This window comes from Mytilus californianus, unplaced genomic scaffold, assembly GCF_021869535.1.
Source record: "Mytilus californianus isolate M0D057914Y unplaced genomic scaffold, xbMytCali1.0.p SCAF_9, whole genome shotgun sequence".
Taxonomy (NCBI): Eukaryota; Metazoa; Mollusca; class Bivalvia; order Mytilida; family Mytilidae; genus Mytilus; species Mytilus californianus.
The window spans coordinates 69,508,711-69,534,539 of NW_026262745.1; the positions used below are offsets into that span (position 1 = coordinate 69,508,711).

Here is a 25,829-nt window from a genome sequence, read left to right on the forward strand (position 1 = left end):
ATAACCTAAGAAATATAATATTCAACACTAAGAAACAAAGATTAAGTTTCTTTTATTGAAATCAAAGCTATCCTGAAATTTCAATGATAGTCTGTGTATACAATCCCCGTTTTTAGTTTGCTTAGCAATTTCAAATCAATTAAGATTGTTGTATAGAGCGGTTTTAATTATATATCGAATTTAAAAGACTGCATATTGTGTTGAGCAAAGTTAACCCTTATCAAATTTTTCGGGGTTTGTCAAAATTGTTTATAAAGGCTCACTTCCATATTCGGGGTCCATTCAAAATCTTTCTAAAAGGCATGGGAAGGTATTTGAAAGGAATGGAAATGTTTTGACATGAGAACGTAGGATAAAACAAGGACGTAGGAGTTATAAAGGGGGCAAACTATGTGTTCGCCCCCCCTAAAATAAACTTTCAGAAGAACTTGTCAAGCTTTGGATTGTCCCTCGTCTATAAAATTTGTTAATAAATTTGACATAAGAAATGAAAGATCTGAACCCAAATTCTCCAAATACGGAAAAAATATTTTGGATTTAGTTACAATTGGAAATATAGATTCCACCACTGTTGAAAGTGGAGAAATGAAGTTGTTGATCGAAATAAATGAGTTGTGCAATTTTTCAGGGAACGTGTGTTTTAATACGATATTCATTTACCACGTTTGCACGCAACGAAGTAATTTGATAGAAAAAAGAATGGAAACGGGGAATATTTATATACTGAAAATACTACTTGTACAATTTTTCATAATCAGTGTTATAGACTATTCAATCGACAACATCTCTAAAGAGCATGTACAAAATCATACTGATTGTGTACTTGTCCACCATCAAATTGACATTGGGAAGTAGAAATATTAGTGGTAAGGACAAGATCAACAATTTTTGTCAGATTTCCATATTAGAAATGTTATGCTTAATATTACCTCAGCTGTGAAAACATTTTTTTTAAATTATTTAGAACTATTTTGGCTCTGATTCATTATCCAGAAAACTGCTTAGGACGCATGAAATTTATAACGTGAAGTTTTCAATTTTTAGCTATGTTTACACATAGTAGTTAATACTTTGTTTGATTTAAGTAACTTAATAATGAAAACAATACTTTACGTAATTTTGCAGTATACTAATTTCGCGACAATTAAGATGACTTTCGAAAGTATGTTTTTGTCTTATTTTCTGTCGTAAGTTTTGTAATTTGTATAAAACAGTAACAAAATATCACAAAATAAGAAATAATGTTAGAAGACATGTATACGCTATTACAAGTCAAATAGTTTAAACTGTTGGTTTTTCTATCTTCATTATAAGGCTTGTATATGAAACAAATTAGAAAACCCTTCATGATCGCAAAGTTGATACATTCAATGATGAAAAAAAACTTTTTAATAACTAATAACTATCGAAACCGGTGACACGAACATGTCGGTGTCAACAATATAAAATGTCACTGTTCGTAAGATCAGAACACCGTTTTGCAGTATTTTCCAGTTGTGTACCTTTTCAATATTCATTTCAGAGGTAAGACAGCATCGGAAATCTTCAGAGGAAGATGGCAGAGTTGACACTATTTGGAACGAGTTGCAAGGTGAGTTTCTTTTTAGATTAATGTTAAATTTTTAGTCTTTGATCTGTTCATAAGTTACTGTATCAGGATAAGGGCAACTACGTATGGTCTAAAGATTAGTTTGTACAAAAAGGTTAGTATGATCGGAATGAAAATCCTGAATGGATTGCTCAAACGCAGATATTATGTATGCGTCAGTGAAAGTAAGAAGAATTGGAAAAATGTGTACAACCAATGCTGACCATAGTTTTGGTTTATAAGATAATATATATGAATTATATAATCAGGGAAATTGTAGTCGCAACAGTCACTTCAATGCAGTCTGTTAGGCTGTACACGTGTATTAACATTTTTGGCTGGTTTTTTTCAGGTAACAATTCGAATCACTCAGTTACATTGTTTCTCGTTTTATGGCTCTTTGTATGCATATCTTCTCTATATGGACCATGAAAATGTGTTGCACTCTATGAACCTTTAAAATAAAGTAGTGGTCAAATCGCAGTTTTCCATGCAAGGCTTCTTTTATACCTTAAACTTTAATGTAAGTTCATGATGCAGATCTCAAATTTTTAATTTAGGGATATAAGGTATACACAAGCGCCTATTTTATCTTGATATAGAACTTTTTTTAATATACAATAATATTAACGGTACCACCACGTTGACTGCACCAGGTGCGCACTTCGACAATAAATGTCTCTTCGTTGATGCTTCATGCCAAAAAAACAAATTTAAAATCCAAAAACTTATTTAAAAAAATTAAGAGCTTATAAACAAAAAAGGTCAAAAAGCAGAGCCAAAGCCGGGCACAAAATAATCATAATGCCCAATACTGACAACATACACAATGTCGCCCATTTTTCAGATTTCAAATGCAATAGAAAAAGAGAGAAGATACAATTGTGGAAATTGATAATCATAAATATCATTTGTGTAATTTTTTTAAAGAGGCCTCAGTAGTCATTTGTATAAAAAATAATCAAAGATACCAATCAGGCTTATAACTTCATGCGCAAGACGCGCGTGCACATAACTCAGTTGCACTCGAATTTAAGCAGTTGGAAAGCAAAATCAAATACAAAGTTGAAAAGTATTACATACCCAAAAACTTCTGAAAAAATGTGCCATATATGTGTAAGGCAATCTTTGCATTGTAGTAGAAAATTCTTAGTATTTTCGAATAGTTCAGCATTTTATAAACAGTTTAAAATTTACAGAAAATGAACGTATCAAAGATAATTCATATCAACACAAAAATGCAGCTACTTGGCTGGTGATATTCTCGGCGAAAAACGGCGGTATCAATTCAGTGTTTGTTTAAACTTTTCAAAGAAACCTGGCACGTAATTTGGTACGCCAGACGCGCAGGTTATATACAAAAGACTTATCAGTGGTGCACTCTAAAAATTCTTATCGTTATGGTATCATTTTTTTCCAATTCGATCTTCTGTAGCCCCAAAACTGTCCCATACTGATTATGTACAGCTTGTCTCCCTATTTTTCACCTATTATATGTTGTGTATTTGTAATTATAGATAAGAATTTGCGCCCAATGCTGTCGGTAAATACAGATCAAACGACTTTCCCAGTCTCTAAAGATCTAAGACCGCGAAAACATGCATAGTGTGGGTTGAGACAAAAACACATCTTATAATAATCAGTCAATCAATTGTTTATGGTGAGCGTAAAACTTGTGTCAATGTGTCATGTGTCAATTTTCCTCATTACCCAACTGGGGCAGCACGGCCCCTGTTCATGAAGTCCATAAGATGAAGGCATGTATGCACGTATCAATTGAAATGTGAAGACGCCATATGATGTTACAGAAGGTAAGTAAGATGGAAAACATGATTCGCAGCATTAACTGCAATACAACTTGATATGCTAATTAAATTCTTAAGGGTAGCCATATCCTCCATAACCCCATACCAAATGTATGTCACACATTGACTTTTCCTTTCAATAATCTTTCAAATAAAACAAACGGTATAAGACATGCATGTGTCTGTAATTTGAAAACGCGACAGTCTGTTGACAAATGCATGATTGACTATGTTGTTTCTTTTGGGTTTTTTTTTGTTTAAATCTTGTCCTTTACCAAAGAACCAGTAGTATGCGCTATATTGGCTATACGCAATAATGTTGTAATGCATAAGTTTGCAGATGCAGTAGACGTATTGTGTGTATTTAGTGGATTAAGCGTATCAGACCTGATATACTTAAGAACAGCAAGATATGTTATTTGGACATCTATTTGTTTGGAAGTAAGTCCTTGTGTTGAATCAAAACAGGTAGTCCATAAAAACTTTCATATGTTTTAGCTTTCAAATGTTGCATGCCTCGTGTCTGTATATAAATTCGTTGAAGACAAGACAAGGGGGTATGCATTGTAATGTCAGTATCTATATGAAGATAAATATCATGACATAAGTTGTTTTTTTTACTTATAAGTAGTTTAGTTTGAGTTTTTTCAAAGGATATTCGAGATGGCCTTATATCTTTTCTTTTCATATGAATATGTCTGCATGCAAAACGACGCGGAACTGTACAGGAGCTGAAAAAGGATACACAAGTTTTGCTCAAAAGTATGTTATATGATTAATATTTAGTGGGATACTATAAAATTTAAATAAGTACCTATCTCATTGACGTTTAAAAATTTCCCGATCGCTGGTCTAGATATTTACATGGAATCAAGTTTGTTTTTTTTTAAATAAAAATGACATAATCATGAAAGGTATCTGAAATATTATCTATTCTATTCTGAAATGGTCTCTTCTAACATGATATTCGAAATCAATAATACCACATTGTTTTTAAATTCACAAACACAAATGATTCAAACATTTTACTGAGAAATAGGCTATTGTTTTAAACATGGAGTGTGTCCATGCAGTATATAAATGCTTCTTTCGAATTACCATTACCGACTACTTTAATAGCCATTAAAGTAATACTGACAAAATTTTGGCAACATTTCATACTAGAGTGTTTTGGATTTTTTTATGTAGTAACATGTGTTATTGATTATCACTAAAATTTCTTGTCACTATGTAGTTTCAATGTGTAACTTCAGTTAGGTCATATACATTCAAGTCTCAAAGAATGGAGAGAGAAATGACAACATTGATTGATTATTTGACAACTAAGATTTGTTAGCCATGTTTGTAATATACTTATTATGGTAGAAAAGAAATTAATTTAAAATTTAAAATAGTGTATAGCTTTAAACACCTTATAGTCAGGCATATTGGTGAAAAAATTGTGGGTTTGATGACAAAAGCACCAAATTTGGCATGGTAGTAGTTTTGAGTGTTTCAAGCAATATTAGCCATGGACCCTTGAAATTTCAATATGGCGGTTTTTTTCCAAGATGGCCGCCATAAAATATCAAAATCAACATTATCACATATATAAGGTCACATTTAAGGTCAAATTTGGCATTGCAGTAGTGCTGGGTGTTTCAAAAATATTAGCTGTGAACTGACTTTGAACTTTGATATGGCGGCTTTTTCCAAAATGGCCGCAACAAAATATCAAAATCAACAAATATCCCTTATATTAGTTCAAATTTGTCATTTTATTAGTGCTAGGTGCTTCAAACAATATAAGCTATAGACCCAAATTGAAATTTCAATATGGCGGCTTTTTCAAAACACAACGATTCGACGTTCCATGAATACAATTCAACAATGTGTTATTTTTTTCCAAGACATGTGTCAATTTTCACTTGTTATCAATCCTTTGTTTTTTATTTTGCAAAAGCGGAACAGTGGAATTCGGCAAACGTATTTTGAGCAGAACAAAGAATGTTTTTGTTTTAGGTCTTTAAAAGAAATTGTGTCGTTGAGAATCTTATTTGATTGGTTAGAAAACAGTGTTGGACAAGTGTTCCATCAAGGAAATTATAGTACTTCATGAACAGCAGATCTTGTTTTAGAGGCTTTTATGCATCATGAACAAGACATTTCCATGAGGTTACAGTAGGTGTACTTCTCATTCTTATGCAAAGATCCTGACATAATTTTTACTGATGAACGAGGCCCTGATGAGAACTGTGTAACATTCAAAGAATGGAGTAACAAGAGGGAAATTGAGAGTTCACTTAACAACAACTGGTCTGTAACATTAAAGATTGAACTGGACATGTTGATGTGAGATCATTAAGAGAATGCTCAATCTGCGTGCATAAAGATTTCCTTGTGCTGCTTATTCATTGATTAGTTGCATTTTTCCTTCCAAATAATGGCTTCCAGTATCCGTCCGCTATATTATGTCATTTAACTATACAGTTTAAGAGTTGCAAACGTAATTTGAAAATGGAAATGTAGATTAAGTCCATTCGTAGAATTTCACATTTGTAAAAGAAGAAGATGGAGCATTCAGATTGACAATAAATATCGCACATCTACAGCATTTAATGGTGTTTTGTCTAGAAATGGCCATAGTAGTTAACAAGTTTTAGTCCCCTTTTAAAATAATGTATCGTGATCAGGTAAACCTACATCCGGAACGTTTTAAAAGCAAACACACAACATTCACAAAGCATGTGAAAGCTTACGGCGGGGGATGTTTCGTCCTTTTACCCAGAGTGCTACTTCGAGTGACTGTGGATGACATATGCCATATGGCCATTTATCACAAAGGTATCAGCATATTGTAATGAGCTAATAAAATGTGGTTGACAGATATAAAACGAATGTCACGGTAGATGAAGTTGCGCGAGGACAATTGTGTTATGTAAAGACTAAATGGACTGTCCTTAAGAAACATTTTGAACACTGCAATGAAAATATGTTGTTGTTTAGATGATAAAAAAGATGGAGAAGATACTGAGGCACTCAGAAATCATTAGTAAAACAAAACCAGATAAGAAATGGATAAAAAACGCAAAAAGGACTAACAGCAGTCGAGAAATCACTACACAAAAATCTGAAACTTGAGCAACACCAACACAACTAAAAGCCGGGGATGATTTCAGGTACTCAATAGGGTCAGCAGTTCCTATTCAATTTGCCTAGGTGCTAATTTTTAAATAGATTAATGAGTCATATCCAGTAATTATGCATATATCATATGATAGTGGATTTATAAATGTATCCTTTCTTACCCTTAGAATCACAAAGTTTAAAACATGTAAAAACCATTGGTACATGTAAATTATACAAAACTTGACCGAATGTGAACGTTTGAAATGAAATAAAGTTCCCCATGTTGATACGATGGATAGACAAGATTTTCACTGTTTGACAGCAAAGATATTGAAAACTAAAGAGCAAATAAAACAACATTAAAAGCATATACAAATCAAATCCCTTTTTATTAAAACTAGGGGTATTCGTAGGTGTTCCAGAAGGGTGTGTAGTTTCTGGCCAACTGAAAGCACTCGTGATGCTACCATGATTACCGTTTGCAAGTAGAAATTTGGTCATAAGTCGTTTTTATTGATCATCTTGATGTTACCACAATCGAGGAAAAAGAAAGGATTATGGCAAGGAGAAGTAAAACATATTAATTATAATTTTTGACTCAGATGGTACCTAATGGTCAAACAAATCCTGATGGCGTCCTGAAAACGTTCGAATGTTTCCATTTATAGAATCTTTGATTAAATTATCTTGCAAGCAGCATCCATGTATGATGGAAATACAATCCCTAGCATTTTGTATGAACTGCAAAATGCAATTCGATAGAATTGAAGCAAAGCCTTGTCTTAGTTTTGTTCATTTTCACTTTTCGGCGGCCATTTTTAAATTTTCCGCCATTTTGAAAAAAAATTTAAAGTCTAATATAACGTCATGACTTACTTGAAACGTTGGATTACATTTTATATGTTTTTAAAAGATTTGGTTTTAAATAATATTTGCTTTTAATTAGACATAGTTGTGAAATTTATAATGATTGGCAGACATCTTGAAAGTGGCCACCATATCGGATTTTTCAGAGTGGGTCCATAGCTTAGATTGACTATCAAATATATATCTACTATTGTGCAAACTTTCATGCTTTTATCATCAAACCCACAATTCTTCTAAAAATGTGCACGAATCAGCTGCACTATTAGCTTTATTTGACAAAACCTTTCGGAATTTCGGGTCCTCAATGATCTTTAACTAGGTACTTTATTTGGCCTTTTTTTATTCGAGCGTCACTGATGAGTCTTTTGTAGACGAATCGCGCGTCTGGTGTACAAAATTTAAATCCTGGTATGCATGATGAGTTTATTTAGGTAACAATGAAGGAAAGACTCAAATCTGTTGTTTACAAACAACAATCCCATAGGCTCTGTTTAATGAGCCAATCGTTCATAACTGATGCGTAAGTGGTAATTCATTGTTGCATTGATAACCTATTCAGATACATTTTCTAATGAAGAATTCTCTTCTGTTTGAAATCAACTTACTCTCCACCTTTTTAAATCGTCAGCTTTTAATTTTCCTCTATCAAAGCCTTTTTTCTTCACTCGCCTCGTTGCCATATAAATTGTTTGATTCATTACTTTTTCGTAATAGCATATTAGATAGCTTTCAATAATTTTGCCATCTTGCTAGCAGCCGTTTGCCAAATCGTCGATTTTTGCCATTTTAATTCTAAATAAGCTTTGTATATTCACCTCATAATGTGAAGACTATCAGCGTAATTGTCATATCTTATTTTTTATATAAAAAAAAGAACGAACTATAAAATTCAGTTGAAAAGGACTTAACTCATCAGATCGATATAAGGTAGAAAAACAACTAACAAAAATACAGACCGGACTTGGTAAGGAACTTATACATCGTTGGTTCATGTCTTTCATATTTATTTGTCCTTAAATGTGAGTTTATTATTTTTTTTTCTATTGTTTGCTTTAAATATTCCTATGCATATTTAAAAAATATACCTACGCATTTAATATATTCCTTCGTTGTTGTTTTTTTTTTTTTTTATATTCCAACGCATTTGAAAATATTCCTTCGTATTTTTAATATTCCTGCACCTTATTGTAACAATCATGGTCACAGCACGCGATATATGTTGCCTTTGGTTTGTAGATAAAATATCACGTCAAATTACCACGTGAATAAATCTTCAGAAAATATAAATTGATTTGTTCATATATAGTTATCAATGTTTTAAGACTCTATTCGTCCTCTACAGACCAAATTTGTGTTGCTTTTTTTTTTTTTTTAGTTGAATACATCAAATAGACAAAAAAGTAGCATTCATTTAACTTGTTTTGTATGTCTTCGCAATTATTAGGAACATGTGCAAAACCTGCAAAAGCTTGTACTGAGCTTAAGAAGTACAACAAAAAATCCGGCGTATACAAAGTATCTTAAGGAAATTCAAAGGACCTAAAGATTTACTGTGATATGACAACTGACCGAGGTGGTTGGTCGGTTAGTATAATATTTTGTGCATGGTCACTTTTATAATTAAGTAAATAGTTTCCCAATAAATTCACATTCGGGATTGTTGGGGTTCGTATTACTGAATTCTTATTATCCGTGTTGTGTTTTGTGGTTTCTCTGTCTTTTGTGGCCATGGTGTTGTCCGTATTTCGTCGTTTTTTATTGTTCCTTTAATTTGTACCTTCTCCTTCCTTTTTATTATTGGTTTGATTCACATATAAACGAAATGAGTTATTATTCATTTAAAATCCTTTTATGGTAGAAAGCAGTTATTATGAAAAGTTAAACTCTAATTGATGTCCTAGTTCTTAAATACGTTTTATACGTTTTCAACCATAAGATAGAATAAGGTTATAACCAAAACATTTTTTCATTGCTTGCATAAATGTAGTTTTGTAAATGCTTCATTAAGTATTTTCAAAAATAGGATAAAATGTATGTAATCCTTACAAAAAAAGATATTGCATGGAAACAAGATCGGTGACATACACAATTTTTAATCGGTTCGATTTAAATTTTCGAAATATCATGATATACGCTACATTTAATAAAAATATATTTCCAAAAAATGTAGTTAAAAGTTAAGTGTCCTCAGACATCGTAATGAAGTAACGATTTCCAATTCTTTAGATAATCCAGAGACACTATGATGGAACTGTGGATTTCCAACGAACGTGGACAGAATACGAAAATTGATTTGAGAATGTTGGGAGTGATTATTGGTTAGGTAGGTCATTTCATCGACTTTCTTTGTGATAACTTTCCGTTCTATAACTCAGAATCAATTAGTTTTAAAACACAAACTAAGGGTCCAATATAAAAACTATCCATTGATTATATGTCGAACATTTATTTTTAAAAAGTTATATGTATTTATTAAAAATTGCCAATTGGCTGATTGATAATTTGATTGATTGAGATTTAATAGATATACAGCGCTTATATTGCTGTTCTTCATTTCAAAGAAATCAAACATTTACTGTCATTCATGTTGTCATTCATGTATTCATTGTACTTTGATAATTATGACAATATTGCAAACTCTATACATTACGATGTTTATATGTATCATATATTGTACTGGTCTTAATGGCTTAAATAGCGAGAATATATTGACGGATGTTAAGGTGCAAGCTTTTTATATATTAGAATTGATATGAAATCTCTTTACATTTAATCTAAAGTCGAGAGAAAAAAATCTTTGGTTTACCCGGAAAGGGCTGCAACCCACGATCTCGGGCATCCGAGGCGAGCACGCTACTACGAGACGGCCAGAAGATGAAAATAAACGTAGATGAAAATAAACGAAATAAAATTGAGAATGGTAATGGGGAATGTATCAAAGAGACAACAAACTGACCAAAGAGCAGAAAACAGCCCAAGGCCACCAATAGGTCTTCAACACAGCGATAAAATCCCGCACACGGAGGCAGGCTTCAGCTGGCCCCTAAACAAAAATGTGTACTAGTTCAGTGAAAATGGACGTCACACTAAACTCCGAAACATATAAATGAACTAAAATTAAAAAAAAAAAAAAAAACAAGACTAACAAAGACTAGAGGCTCCGGACATGCGCAAAAATACAGCTGGGTTAAACATGTTTTGTGAGATCGCAACCCTCCCCTATACCTCTAACCAATGTAGAATAGTCAAACACACAGCAATACGCACAGTAAAACTCAGTTTAAAAGAAGCCCGAGTAGACCGCATGTTCACTTATAGATGTGTATTTGTTTTTTTTTTGTGCTTTTTGCTTGCCTCCTTTGCAGCAACTGAACTCCTCTTTATCCACATGCAAATAGAAATATACTAGTACTTCATAATTATGTTTATGAATTTTTTAAGGTAACAAGCATATCCATCATATGATATCTAGTGGCAATTATGAACTTAGGATAGATTTGACAGACAACAAAAATGAGAAGAAATACGCTACGTACAAACAATTCAGTATCGGAGATGCAGCATCTAAATACAAACTAAGTGTTGGGAGTTACAGTGGTGACGCCGGTAATTATATTTTTTTTTCTCAAATTTTTAATATTCTGCACATTTCAGGTATTCATTTTTGTAAGGGTGGAATTGCAGGAAACCGTAATATTTGGGTCAATTCATCATATAAAAGAGAATACATATTTTAAGGGGGTATATGTTTATGATATCTTGATTCTTGTCGAATGAATATTACAATAGAAAATAAACAATTTATCTTGATATGTAGTTTAAATGATGCATTACGGGTCATTCTTGTATTATATCCTTATAATATTACCGGCAGAAAAACAATAAACATCATGGTTTCTAAACGTCATTGTATACAAGAGAGGCGAAAGGGGTGATCTTAGGTGAACCGGAAGGGTAAGCAGATCCTGTTCCACATGTGGCACCCGTCGTGTTGCTCATATTAGTACAAACCCGGTAATAAGTCTAATTCGGTAAGTCACATTCGAGGAAAAGGGGACGGGATTGTAGATACATTTTGAAAACGTCCGTAAAATTTACGAAGAGATGATTTCAACTTCACCACTTGGAAATCTTGTTTTAATAGCTTCCTTGAGAATTTGTATATTTTTTTTACTAAAACTGAATAGATAATTTTCCTTTCTAGTTTTACCTTTTGGTTTTGTTAACTAGCATGCTAACGGCCAACCGGGTAGTATTTATGTAAAACTAGCTACAGCACGATCGTCCCAAAATTGAATTAATCGGAAAAAAAACCATACCCTTTTCTTTACCAGTTATATCATCCATCTTATCCTGAATTTCTGAAAACAGAGCATTAAAATATCGCTGTGTTGGTTCCAGATTACAGGTCAATTGATAAGATGATCCATCGTTCTAGGGGATCTTGATGGAGTTTAAAGGAAAAAAGGAATAAAGAAAAACGAACGCGAAAAATAAAGAATACAGAATAATAAGGTGATAAAATATGAGGAATAGAGAAAAACGAGTAAGAAAAAAACAATAGAGAAAATGGTCTAAGAATAAAGGAAACAGAAATGATGACATCCCTCAGACACTCTTCTTTGATTGTAACTTATAAAATAATAAGTCTTTCTCTACAGCTAGAGGACACATATATTTATAATTTTATGTATCAAAAATTAAATATCATCCAGGTGATTCAATGAAGTATTCTAATGGACTGCTGTTTTCCGCCACTGACTAAGACAATGATCGAAACAGTGGTGAATGTACCAAGAGTTATGGGCCTTGGTGGCATGGAAGTTGCTGCTTGAGCGCACTCAACATAAAGATCAGCTCCAACCTTTATTGGGTCAGTTTACGTAACAATACCGCCAAAACATCTGTTATGATGATAAGAAGAATATAGAAAGTCTTTTAATAATAAATGTTTAGCAATAAAAATACTGTGTTTTAGTCTATTATTTTAGTCTATTTAGTGGTGAATATACTTTTCATCAGCCATGAAATGCGAATCTTCTTCCAATAAAGGAGCACCTCAATTGATGAGTAATTATCCACCAAAATAAAAGTTAATGTATCTGAACACTTAAAATGTGACATTTATTATATGAAAAATAGTCTTCCATTAAAACAAAATTTTGTGTACCAAAATAATGGTAAAAAAATTATAAAATTTTCAAATGTTGCTTTTTGTAGTTTTAACATATTTATTCATGCAATTTACAAATATATCAAAATGGTGTCATCCTGGTTTGCCCACTTTTAATTGCAGGTTTATAAAAACATAGGGTGTTTTGTTGTTTTAACAATTATAGTTTATTTCTGAATTATACTCATATTTTTTACCTTTATTTTACCTGTAAAATTTTATAAAAGATACTTAATTCTGCTATTAAATCATGGAAAAAGTGCAAAAATATTTTATATTTTATATTTTCTTAGCAGGAAAATGTATTGAATTTGTTGAATATAAAAAAAAATATAGACAATAAAATGCTCCGCAGGGCGCAGCTTGATACGAACGCAGAGGTCGAACCTTGAACAGTTGGGGCAAGTATGGACACAACATTCAAGCTTGATACAGCTCTGAATTTGTATTGTGATTAAATATTTGACACAGCATAGGTTTCTGACACAGAATGAATGTGGTCTAAGAACTTAAAAATTTTAAATTGGACATTCACCTATTATGGTCCAATATCCAAGATCTAAATACATGGTTAGATTCAGCATATCAAAGAACCCCAGGAATTCAATTTTTGATGAAATCAAACAAAGATTAATTTTGGACCCTTTTGACCTCAATGTGGACAAAGTTGATAACGGGGCCCAAAAATCAAAAATCTAAATACATGGTTAGATTCAGCATATCAAAGAACCCAATATATTCAATTTTTGTTGAAATCAAACAAAGTTTAATTTGGACCCCGATTTGGACCAATTTGAAAACTGGGCCCATAATCAAAAATCTTAATACATGTTTAGAATCAGCATATCAAAGAACCCTAAAAATTCAATTTTTGTTAAAATCAAACTAAGTTTAATTTTGGACCCTTTGGACCTTAATGAAGACCAATTTGAAACCGGAACCAAAAATTAAGAATCTAAATACACGGTTAGATTCGGCATATCAAAGAACCCCAATAATTCAATTTTTGATGAAATCAAACAAAGTTAAATTTTGGACATTTTGGACCCTTTGGACCTCAATGTGGACCTCAATGTGGACCAATTTAAAAACAGGGCCCAAAATCCAAAAACTTAATACACGGTTAGATTCAGCATATTAAAGAACCCCAAGAATTCAAGAATAAAACCCCATTAAAATTGATCAAGAAATAAGCAATTTATACGAAGTATCTTCTTTTGCACAATACTGTGCAATGTAATATTTCTTGCTATTGCGCAATACTGTACAATTGACAATTTCTTGCTATTGCGCAATATTGTGCTCTTGGATAATTCTTGCTATTGCGCAATACTGTGCAATTGAAGATTTCTTGCTATTGCGCAATACTGTGCAATTGAAGATTTCTTGCTATTGTGCAATACTGTGCAATTAAAAATTTCTTGCTATTTCACAATACTTATTATATAATAATTTACACATCCTGTTTGGTGTGTATCTCCTACCATATCATTATTATTTGCTTTTAAATATAAATCAGAAATAACCAACTTAAAATGGAAAATTTTAAAAGAAAAAAAAAAGGAAAAAAAGAAAAAAAAAGAAGAAAAAAAAATCCCCCCCCCCCCAAATTTTTTGAACCCCCTTATGATTCATCACCCCCAAACTCAATCCCAGCCTTCCCTTTGTGGTATGGTACCTTGCAGTACAATTTCAGAGAGATCCATACACTTGAACACAAGTTATTGTCTGGAAACTAGAAAAATGCTTATTTTTGGCCCCTTTTTGGCCCCAATTCCTAAATCTTTCGGGCAATTACCCCCAAACTCAATTCCAGCTTTCCTTTTGTGATATGGAACCTTGTAGTACAATTTCAGAAATATCCAAACACTTACACACAAGTTATTGTCATGAAACTAGAAAAATGCTTATTTTTGGCCCCTTTTTGGCCCCAATTCCTAAACGTTTCGGCCAATTACCCCCAAACTCAATTCCAGCTTTCTCTTTGTGATATGGAACCTTGTAGTACAATTTCAGAAATATCCAAACACTTACACACAAGTTATTGTCATGAAACTAGAAAAATGCTTGTTTTTTGCCCCTTTTTTGGCCCCTAATTCCTAAAATTTTGAGGCAATTACCCCCCAAAATCAATTACAGCCTTCCCGTTGTGATATGGAACCTTGTGGTACAATGTCAGAGAGATCCATACACTTACACACAAGTTATTGTCTAATTCCTTAACTGTTGGTACCATAACCCCCAAAATCAATCCCAACCTACCTTTAGTGGTATTTAACCTTATGGTAAAATTTCAAAAAGATCCATTCACTTAAACTAAAGTTAGAGTGCGAAAACCAATGTGTCTTCGGACGACGACGCTGGACGACGACGACGACGCCGGACGACGACGACGACGACGACGCCAACGTCATTCCAATATACGACCACAAAATCCAATCCACTAAAGCAGCTGTCACTGTAAAGACATCCTATCTTCGTTCTCTTACTGTATAAAAAGCTGATGTAAAAAAAATGTAGGTCTGGCAAAAATTTGATGGGTCTGACAAAACTTGCTACCCTGTAGGCCCCAATGTCTGACAGAAAAAAAAACTGTTGCATCTCTGACAAAATGCCAGTAATGGGAAAATACTTAATATCTCTCTATGTGTTCATCCTAACTGGCTGAAGACTTGACCCTTGCATGCAACACATCCCTCACTTCCTCCCAATTAACAATATTTTGAACATAGAAAATCTCAATAACTTAAAAAAGTTCTTGATTTTCTAACATACCTGTTTTGTTGATCGAATTTGTTGTGCTAAAACACTTGGAGGATCATAACAACTTTGTTTTTGTGTGTCCATCAGTGCTTTATTGTGCCATTGTTCTTTTTCTGCCAGACATTTGGAGACTTTTTCTACATCTTCTGCTGATAAGTGGGCATATTTCTCATCCTGAAAATACAAAATAGAGCATGATAATTTCAAGATAACCTAAGCTAACAGACGGGTGACCAGTATTCCTATGTACCCCTAAACATGTGGGACAATAAACAGCATGTCCAATCAATTGGATTAACAAGGTATTTGTTTTTGACAGTGTCGTAAATAAATAATCTATCTGATAGAAAATACTATAAGACAATATGAATTTAGTTATCCTGATAAAATACGATAAAAAAAAACCTGTCGAGACAATACAATTTTTTTAAGAGTATAAAACCAAGTAAAAAATTGACAAGAAGTGCTTCTTCTTCTATTTTTTAATAATAATAGGACTTATGTAACAAAGACACATCTCACGGATGCACAGGTTCCAGATATGGCATCTTCAGACAAATAAACTGTTTACAGAGAGATATGTCTCGCCTGTATGTAATTTTAGATCTTTTTTAGGATGCTTTATTACCTTCTGAGCACAGAGATCTAAAAACTTCCTGACATGTTGAATACCATGGCCTAATTCATCGAATGCTGCAGGTCTGTACTGGAATTCATCATATCTGTCTTTTATTGGGATACCAATATTCTGAAAAAAATCAAGCAGACATACGCTTTTTAAATACATGTCTGAATTAGTTATCTGTTGCAAATTCAACTGTTATTCTTTATATATCTACAGTTATTAATTGATATAACAGTTTAAAATGTTTTTTCCTAACATCTAAGACCCTCAGGATACCTTGACTATATTTTCAATTAATAAATTATGCAAGTATTGAAGGCTTGCAACTCCCTTGAACAAAGCTGACCTTAGAATGTTTTCACTGTTCTATTCAGCTCATTATTGTTTTGATGTTTCCTATTATGTATTTAACACCAGGCAATATCATACAAGTACTGTTTTTGATGAGGTAAATATGTGGTTTTATAGACTTTTGAAAAACTGATATTCACTGAGGCCAAAGGTTGAAGTGAATATCAGTTTTTCAAAAGTCAATTAAACCTCACATTTACCAAAACAAAAGACAGTACTTGATTTATTCCATATTCCTAGAGAAAAAATATTTAATGACAATTATTTATCTAAACAAATTGTACATCAAACATTTTTCCTTAACATTACATGTGAAAACAAGTGACGTTTAGCGTGGTGAATGTCCTTTTTCATCAGGTACATCAAAAATTTTACCATAACGTTACATATTTAGCGCAGTGAATATCCTTTTTCCTCAGATGAATATGCCGCTTTATTCAAAATCCAAATCATATACAAAAACCTACCTTAATAATACCAATAGAGAATAATGATCTATATATTTTACAACTAAAACTACACAAACACTATATTTTGATAACCTGTGCATTTGTTTTATTAGATATTGATGTTTGATAATCTTAATGGTAAGCTTGTAAATTTATATTTCTGATGAGTTATCTAAAAAAAAATTAAGTATGTAATATTGTGTGTACATTACCAACACATACTAACAGTTTATATATGTATATGTTATTTACTAATGAGGGGCCTCGCTGGCCGAGTGGTCTAAGTAGTCAAACTACTGTATCACTAGCGAGTCAACACTGAGGTTGTGAGTTGAAATCCCACACAGAGTAGGTGCACTAGACCCCAATTTTAATTGACGAGGATTGTCAGTTTTCCTACCAAAGGTCGGTGGTTCTCTCCAGCTTCCTCCACCAATAAAAACTAACTGCCACGAAAGAGCACAGTAGTGAAAGTGGCGTTAAAAGTCAATCCATCAATCAACCATTTACTAGTGTAAACGAGGCCTGGATAAGATACCCGTACTTGAAGTTTTCTAACTCACAAACGTACAGATTTCAATAAAATATGAAAAATAAAAAAATTTAAATACCTTTAACTGTGTAAGTTTGTCAAGGTAAACTTGTTTTTTCTGGTCGTCTCCTTCTTCATACAGCCAGTCTTCAGTTTCTGATAATAATTTACTAAACTTTTCTCTGTCCTAAAATGAAAGGCAAAATAAAAATCAATATCTTCTTTGACAACTATACACTTTTGTCATAAATTTAAGAATTAATTCGAGAGAGTCTGATCGGTTGAATTTTTTAAAATGTATGGTTCTAATAAACCAGCACCTTTTCCTCCAATTGGAGCATGGTGAATTGTTAAATTTCTCCATTATTATTTTAGCCCAGTAACTACTGGTGTCATTTTAAAAATGGCTTTCATGTGGCTGAAACATATTCGTATGTTGCAAATAGTCATGGTAAATAAAGTGTTTTATCAATGCATTTTTATCTGTGACAAAGCAAGGGATATTTGGAAGTGGATATTCTCTATTATAAAAAAAAGGGGGAGGGGGGATATTGTAGGTGTTATATCAAGACAACAATGTGTTACCCCTGCATACAAGCTTTCCCATTGTGTATGATATTTTCAGAACCATAGATGATCTATAATTATACATACTGTACACCAATTTCCTAATTTTTGCTGATACTTTTTTTTTCATATCTTACCTGTTCTTATTAACTTGGAGTATGAATATAAGAAAGGTCAAAGACAAATTAGCTTCAATTAATCATTTATTGATTTTCTACTAGCAAAAGTCACGTAAAATAATCACACGAAAATGATTTTGTTCACTATATCATATGTTACCAAAATTTTGAATGTGTTAATTTTATTTGACCTTAGTTTTTAAGTAAATACTCTATACTTACTGCTTCCCTAACAAAAGGTTCATAGGCTTCAGACAGCTTATCTCTCATGTCATATACGTATTCCTCTACAGCATTCTTAGCATCAGCTCTTTCTTTCTCTAACTTGTCTTCCATAATCATCTGATTCTGTCAACAGAGAAAATGAAATTGAGGCTTAGTGAAAAGGTTCAACTAATTCATGCCCCCACATACATGAGAATAAAGAACCGCCTTTTTTAAAAAAATAATTTTTACCTATCATATAAATGTGTCTGATTAAAAGAGCACATTTCCAAAAATATAAATCTTCTCATTTACAATCGAACGGGAACAGGCAGGAAATGCAAACACTATCCAGTCGACTAAACTATAGGATAATTATAGAATATAATTTTTTCCAGTCCCCTTCCAAATTTTCATTTTCTGGAAATTGAAACTTATCACAGAAATTTTATTCAAATTTTGGTCTGTTTTGTAGGGTTTTTAAAACAACTCAATTTTAAAACAATTACAGACTTTCCATTGAGACTTTTTAACCTGAAATAGGTTAACGGATGTTTTGCATATGGTCATTTCTATCTGACGCAGCTAATTTTGTTTGTAAATGTGTGATTTTCTACTAGCAAAAGTCACGTAAAATAATCACACGAAAATGATTTTGTTCACTATATCATAAGTTACCAAAATTTTGAATGTGTTAATTTTATTTGACTTTAGTTTTTAAGTAAATACTCTATACTTACTGCTTCCCTAACAAAAGGTTCATAGGCTTCAGACAGCTTATCTCTCATGTCATATACGTATTCCTCTACAGCATTCTTAGCATCAGCTCTTTCTTTCTCTAACTTGTCTTCCATAATCATCTGATTCTGTCAACAGAGAAAATGAAATTGAGGCTTAGTGAAAAGGTTCAACTAATTCATGCCCCCCACATAAATGAGAATAAAGAACCGCCTGTTTTAAAAAAATAATTTTTACCTATCATATAAATGTGTCTGATTAAAAGAGCACATTTCCAAAAAAATAAATCTTCTCGTTTACAATCGAACGGGAACAGGCAGGAAATGCAAACACTATCCAGTCGACTAAACTATAGGATAATTATAGAATATAATTTTTTCCAGTCCCCTTCCAAATTTTCATTTTCTGGAAATTGAAACTTATCACAGAAATTTTATTCAAATTTTGGTCTGTTTTGTAGGGTTTTTAAAACAACTCAATTTTAAAACAATTACAGACTTTCCATTGAGACTTTTTAACCAGAAATAGGTTAACGGATGTTTTGCATATGGTCATTTCTATCTGACGCAGCTAATTTTGTTTGTAAATGTGTAATTTTAGAGGGGATTTTTGTATGCTTCCAACTGCAATGAAAAATTACAAATTTTAAACTTTGAAAAATTTTAAATTTTAAGCAGACTTGGAAGAAGTGTTTTTTGTTCAATTTAGTTTTTTAATCTCTTTTTCTGTTAGTGGTCATGTATAAACTGTCTAGTTTTGCCTCTTTTTCGACTAGTTCATTGATCTCCTTTTTGGACATTTCAGGAACACAGGCTTCAATTGGTAGATCTATGTTCTTGACTTTCTTTTTCTTCTTCTCTTCAGACTGTAAGAAAAGTATGTTTTTAGTGTTTATCAGAGAAATAGATAACTTTCACACAATATAATGAAATACAGATAGTACCTTGTAGTTTTTATTTATAAAATCACTGAGATATGTCTAGTCTACTGGAACAAAAATTCAATAATGGATTTGATCGTATATCTGGTACAGTGTATATATGTCGGATCACTATAGCTTGCTAACTAGTCTTAAAAGGGGCATAAGCTGTCAAATTCGTGTTCACTAATTTGACCCAAATTCTTAAATTTGATTTATAACATACTAAAGCGTATATTCAAATAACAATGAGTCCAAAATAAACAATTAATGATGCATGGACTCCATATAACCACTCTACGATAACAATGAATCAGCATTTTTTGCATATTTTAGACGATGCCATCTAATTATTCATTGAGATAACTTCCGAAGACCGCTGACAGTCATATAACCTGATATAAATATAAACAGACAGTTGTGCAATCAAATAATGATGATTTTCCTAGGTCTGTTTGATTTCATATTATAGATTAAAATAAAAATATATGTAAATCATCAATATATAAAAATAAGATTATGTGGTATGATTGCCAATGAGACATCTCTCTACAAGGGACCCTGTATAAAAATGATTTTTTATGGGCAAGATCAGTCAATAAACTGGTTATTCCTTGTGTCCCCTAGTTTCACTTTTCAATATTGACATTGTTTTCTTTTAAATGAATGAACCACATACTGAACCAATGCACAACCCATCTTCACTAAAGGTCAAATTAAGGTTTGCATGAATACAGATTAAAATGAGGTTGAATTATTGACCAGCAAACCAATAGTACAAAGGCGATGTGTTTTTTTTTAGCTTATTTTGAACAATTAACCATAGTGACTGCCAATAGCGAAACATTATTTATATATGTAGGACTCAAATCTATGGTGGGTTCCAGATCTATGGCAGATTCCTAATCTATGGTAAATATGATGTCATGCCATCCCCAATCTATGGCAGATTTTTTAAAATCCTAATCTATGGCAAGTTTTGTTATTTCCTAATCTATGGCGGATTTTTGTTGTTTCCAAATCTATGGCAGATTTTGTGCAAATGTAGAGCAAGGCGGTACATATACAATCACTGACTTGTCTTGAATAAGTTGAAATGTCATGAATGTACAACAACGGGAGCATGTCTATAAACATTTGTGAAATAAAAATTCCATAATGGTCAACCAAATCGTGATGTCAACCATAAAAAAGTGTAGAAGTGATATACCATAATACAGAAATCGGGATTAAAATTATCTTCCCCGGAAAAATAAGCATTTCCTAATCTGTGCATGGTACCTGTTTAATCCATTTGTTAAAACAACTAGAAAAATGGAAGTCTCTTAACAAACAAGAAAGCAGTTTTTTATAAAAAAAACAATTTAAACAGTTTGACTTTCACATAATATTTATTTCAGCGTTAATCAATCTTTTTTAACTGGTGACGATTTAAGTCAAGGTGGTATCCTGTAATTTCATTTTCTCACTTTAAATACTTTGCCAGCCGTAGATGCTAAAATATTTACTATAACTCCATTCCCAAAATATCCACTACTAAAACAGCTGTGCCTTTCTTGATCGCGGGATTCGGACGGTACAATAATTAGTGTCCCTCCTATGGATAAAAGATCACATCTTCATTTAAACCATCGGCAAATTGTTCTACAGGGAAAGCAGAAAGTGTTTTCCTGCGTATCTTAAACACAGGACTTCAGGAAAGTTTGGAGAGCCTACAACTTTACTGTCGGCGACGACTTATATGGCGTTATTTCATTGTGGCGTTATATGTTACTCTTTTCCCCGGAAAATTACGTAATTCCTAAATCTGCCATAGATTTGGAGAAAAACAAAAATCTGCCATTGAGTTTGATTTGTTTGGCGTTTGAAACGTCAAATTTGCCATAGATTAGGTATCTGCCATAGATTTGGAACCCGCCATAGATTTGAGTCCTACATATATATTCCACTTTCATAAATGTTTGAAACAAAAAAAATCATACGTTGATTTTTTTGTCTTATCCATAGCTAATGCCCCTTTAGGATGTTCGCTTGTCTTATTCAAAATAACAAAGATTTTTAAAAGATTGTTATAATTTGATAGTATATAAATAATGGAGCTAAAAAAGCAGAAAAAGTTAAGGGTCTGTGTCCTTGTTATTTTTAGGTATGGCACATGCCCAGAACAGCCAATAAGTGAAAGATTTTATCGTCATATATAACAAAATATTAGGATTGAAGTAAGCTCCGGAATTACTTTTATACAGAATACCTTTTTCTCTCACTTTTTATCACCGGCAGAATTTTCTTCCTTCTTTTCATCATTATCAGTTTTATCCGGTGTTTCTGGTTGGTCTGTTTGCATCTGCCATTGAAAAAAATATTTATTGAATGTGGGTCATGGGTCTTTTCTTAGTATGCGTCTATTACCATTATGCAAAATTAGCTAAAAAATGGTTCTTGGTTGTAGGGATATTTCGAAAGTCCCTTCCTACCCTCCCACATACATTTTAATGGAACAGCCCTTACAGAAAAATTCCTTTGTTTTTTTAAATGCATTTGGACGTAAATTCTTGGTAATTGGCTCTTAATCTGTTAAAAATTAAGTTTCAGAAGAATTTTCACATCTCCAGCTTTCAGTAATGCTATATTTTCTAATGCTATATTTATATTAAGTCAACTATAAAAATTCTGAGAAGCTAAATTTTATAAGCATGGAAAGCTATTTATTACAGATTTGAGCCAGTTTTCCTACACACTTGTTCGATGAAGGCTATAAACTAAAAACCACTAACAATCTTAGGGTTATGAAATATAGCAATAAAAGTGCTGTTCCTTTATTATTGAAGCGTGTATAAGGATTTTGTGCCCTGCATAAACTAAGATCTCACAAAATAAATGTGGATAGTGTCCACATGTGGACACAGATGATGCCCCTGCTTGCATAGCATATAGTTATAAAGGGACATAACTGAAGAACGATAAAAGTGACGCTACCCAAATTTGAACTTGATCTAGGTTTTGTGATAATAAGCATTGTGTGTAAGTCTCATAACATTTGGTTAGGCTAACTTAAGTAGAGAACAGAAACTAATAAGATGCTCCGCTGGGCGCAGCTTGATACGACCGCAGAGGTCAAACCCTGAACAGTTGGGGAAAGTATGGACACAACATTCAAGCTTGATACAGCACTGAATTTGGATTGTGATTAAATATTTGACACAGCATAGGTTTCTGACACAGAATGAATGTGTTCTAAGAACTTAAAATTTTTTAATTTACCTATTCAAACCATATCTTTATTATTTGCTTTTATATATAAACCAGGAATAACCAATTTAAAATGGAAAATTTAAAAGAAAAAAAAAAGGAAAGAAAGGAAAAATAAAATCCCTCCCCCAAATTTTTTGAACCCTTTTATGATTCATCATCCCCAAACTCAATCCCGGCCTTCCCTTTGTGGTATGGTACCTTGCAGTACCATTTCAGAGAGATCCATACACTTGAACACAAGTTATTGTCTGGACACTAAAAAAATGCTTGTTTTTAGGCCCCTTTTTGGCCCCAAATTCTTAAATGTTTAAGGCAATTACCCCCAAACTCAAAACCAGCTTTCCCTTTGTGATATGGAACCTTGAAATACAATTTCATAAAGATCCATACACTTAAACACAAGTTATTGTCCTGAAACTAGAAAAATGCTTGTTTTTTCCCCTTTTTTGCCCCTAATTCCTTAAATTTTGAGGCATTTAGCCCCAAAATCAATCCTAGTCTTCCTTTTGTGGTATGGTACCTTGCAGTACAATTTCAGAGAGATCCATACACTTGAACACAACTTATTGTCTGGAAACTAGAAAAATGCTTATTTTTGGCCCCTTTTTGGTCCCTTATTCCTTAACGTTTTGGGCAATTACCCCCAAACTCAATTCCAGCTTTTCCTTTGTGATATTGAACCTTGTAGTACAATTTCAGAAAGATCCATACACTAACACACAACGTGACACAAGTTATTGTCATGAAACTAGAAAAATGGTTGTTTTATGCCCCTTTTTGGCCCCTAATTCCTAAAATTTTGAGGCAATTACCCCCAAAATCATTTCCAGAAATCCTTATGGAACCTTGTGGTACATTGTCAGAGAGATCCATACACTAACACACAAGTTATGTCTGGAAGTTACAAAAATGCTTATTTTTGGCCCCTTTTTGGCCCCTAATTCCTTAACTGTTGGTACCATAACCCCCAAAATCAATCCCAACCTTCCTTTTGTGGTATTGAACCTTATGGTAAAATTTCATAGAGATTCATTTACTTAAACTAATAAATTTTTCTATTTGTAAACACGCATAACTCTAGAAAGGTTGTCTATAAGTTTTATATCATTAGGATGAGACAAACTTAAGTTAGAGAATGGAAACGAAAATTCAACAATTTTTATGTTTATAAAGGTACATAACTCAAGAATGGTAAAAGTGTTCTCACCAAATTTCGTACTTAATCTGTATTATGTAGTAATAAGCATTGTGTATAAGTTTCATAACATTTGGTTGAGGCAAACTAAAGTTAGAAAACGGAAACAAAACATTTGTACTTGATCTTATTTTTTTGGTAATGAATATTGTGTATACGTTTCATAATGTTTGGTTGAGGCAAACTTTAGTTACAGAATGGAAACTTAAAATTTTGCAATCTTTCTATTTATAAAGGGGCATACCTCAATAATGGTTAAAGTGACACTACCCAAATTCAACTTGATCTGTGTTTTATCAGTGGAAGTCAAAATTAAACAATGCATTGTATAAAGCATTGATTGTAGTTCATTCAACTATAATGATGGACAAAGGAAGACAACTCCAATTTAAATAAACTGCTTCGCTGAGCGCTTCTGGATACCCCCGCAGAGGTCCAACCCAGAACAGTTGGGGCAAAAATGGACACAATATTCAAGCTTGATACAGGTCTGAATTTAGATTGTAATTAAATATTTGACATATTATAGGTGTCTGAATAAATGTAGTCAAAGAACTTGAAATTGGTTATATGAATTGAATTTATGTTCAATTAAAGATTTCTTGCTGTTGTGCAATACACTGTGCTGTTGTGCAATACTTAGTAAATCTGTTGTCAGACTATAAACAAATAAAGGTCAATTTCTTCTCAATGTCATATTTGAAATTTATAAAATTCTAAAGGGAGCTTACATCAACAGATATAAACAATTCACCAAAGTTTCATGAGAACTGCTGAAAGCATTTTTTAGTTATTGTCTGAAAACTGGAAAATCACCCTTTTTTATGAATAAAACCCTGTAACTCGGAAACGTAAAATCTAAAATTTATAAAAATCGAAAGGGAGCTCATGTCAACAGATATAAACAATACATTAAATTTCTTGCAAGTTGGTGAAAGCATTCTTGAGTACTAGTTATTGTCGGGAAACTGGAAAATCCCCCCTTTTTTAATGAATAAAACCCCAAAACTCGGAAACGGTAAATCTGAAATTTATAAAAAACGAAAGGGAGCTCACGTCAATAGATATAAACAATTCACCAAAGTTTCATGCATATTGGTTAAAGATTTTTTTGAGTTAATGCCCGACATGTTGACGATGGACGGACGGACGGCCGACAGACGGACGATCAACGGTATACCATAATACTTCCAGTAAACGGGCGTATACAAATTAATTGATATTAAGAAGAAAATAAAAATTTTGCAATTTTTCCATTTATAAAGGGGCACAACTCTAGAACGGTTAAAGTGACGCCACCAAAATTCAAACTTGATCTGTGTTTTGTGGTAATAAGCATTGTGTATAAGTTTCATTACATTTGTTTGAGGCAAACTTAAGTTAGAGAACGGAAACTAATTTTGGACGTACGTACGTACATACGGACGGACAAGGGTAAAACTTAATGCCCCCACCACTCCGGCGGGGGCAGAAAAAATACAAAATTTGATCTGATAGCTTGGAAAACTAAAAGTTTACCCTTTTTTCTCTCTTTAGCATAGTTTCACTAGTTTTCTATGTAAACATTAAAGCCT

The 25,829-nt window shown here is 32.7% G+C and overlaps 2 protein-coding genes across 2 annotated transcripts in view; one reads left to right on the forward strand and one right to left on the reverse strand.

The window, feature by feature from the left end:
• Positions 1 to 1,527: 1,527 nt before the first annotated feature.
• LOC127715181 (fibrinogen-like protein A) overlaps positions 1,528 to 25,829 on the forward strand; it is a 108,728-nt gene continuing 84,426 nt past the window's right edge. Inside the window, exon 1 of the mRNA XM_052221221.1 lies at positions 1,528 to 1,591. The gene's annotated coding sequence lies outside the window, so the exon portion shown is untranslated. The remainder of the gene's footprint in view (positions 1,592 to 25,829) is intronic.
• Positions 15,308 to 19,005, reverse strand: LOC127713964 (97 kDa heat shock protein-like). The gene is made up of 5 exons (XM_052219913.1): positions 18,892 to 19,005; positions 18,170 to 18,295; positions 17,341 to 17,448; positions 15,933 to 16,052; positions 15,308 to 15,478 (listed from the first exon to the last, which is right to left on the reverse strand). The coding sequence occupies exons 1-5, from the start codon at positions 19,003 to 19,005 to the stop codon at positions 15,308 to 15,310; spliced, it is 639 nt and encodes a 212-aa protein (XP_052075873.1).

Excerpts from the sequence above, each read along its gene's own strand:
- LOC127713964 (XM_052219913.1), bottom strand. The coding sequence starts at position 19,005 with ATGGAAGACAAGTTAGAGAAAGAAAGAGCTGATGCTAAGAATGCTGTA. Across the intron at positions 18,296-18,891 it reads AACCTTTTGTTAGGGAAGCA|AATCAGATGATTATGGAAGA; the intron begins GTAAGTATAGAG and ends CTCTGTTGACAG. Across the intron at positions 17,449-18,169 it reads AACCTTTTGTTAGGGAAGCA|GACAGAGAAAAGTTTAGTAA; the intron begins GTAAGTATAGAG and ends CTTTCATTTTAG.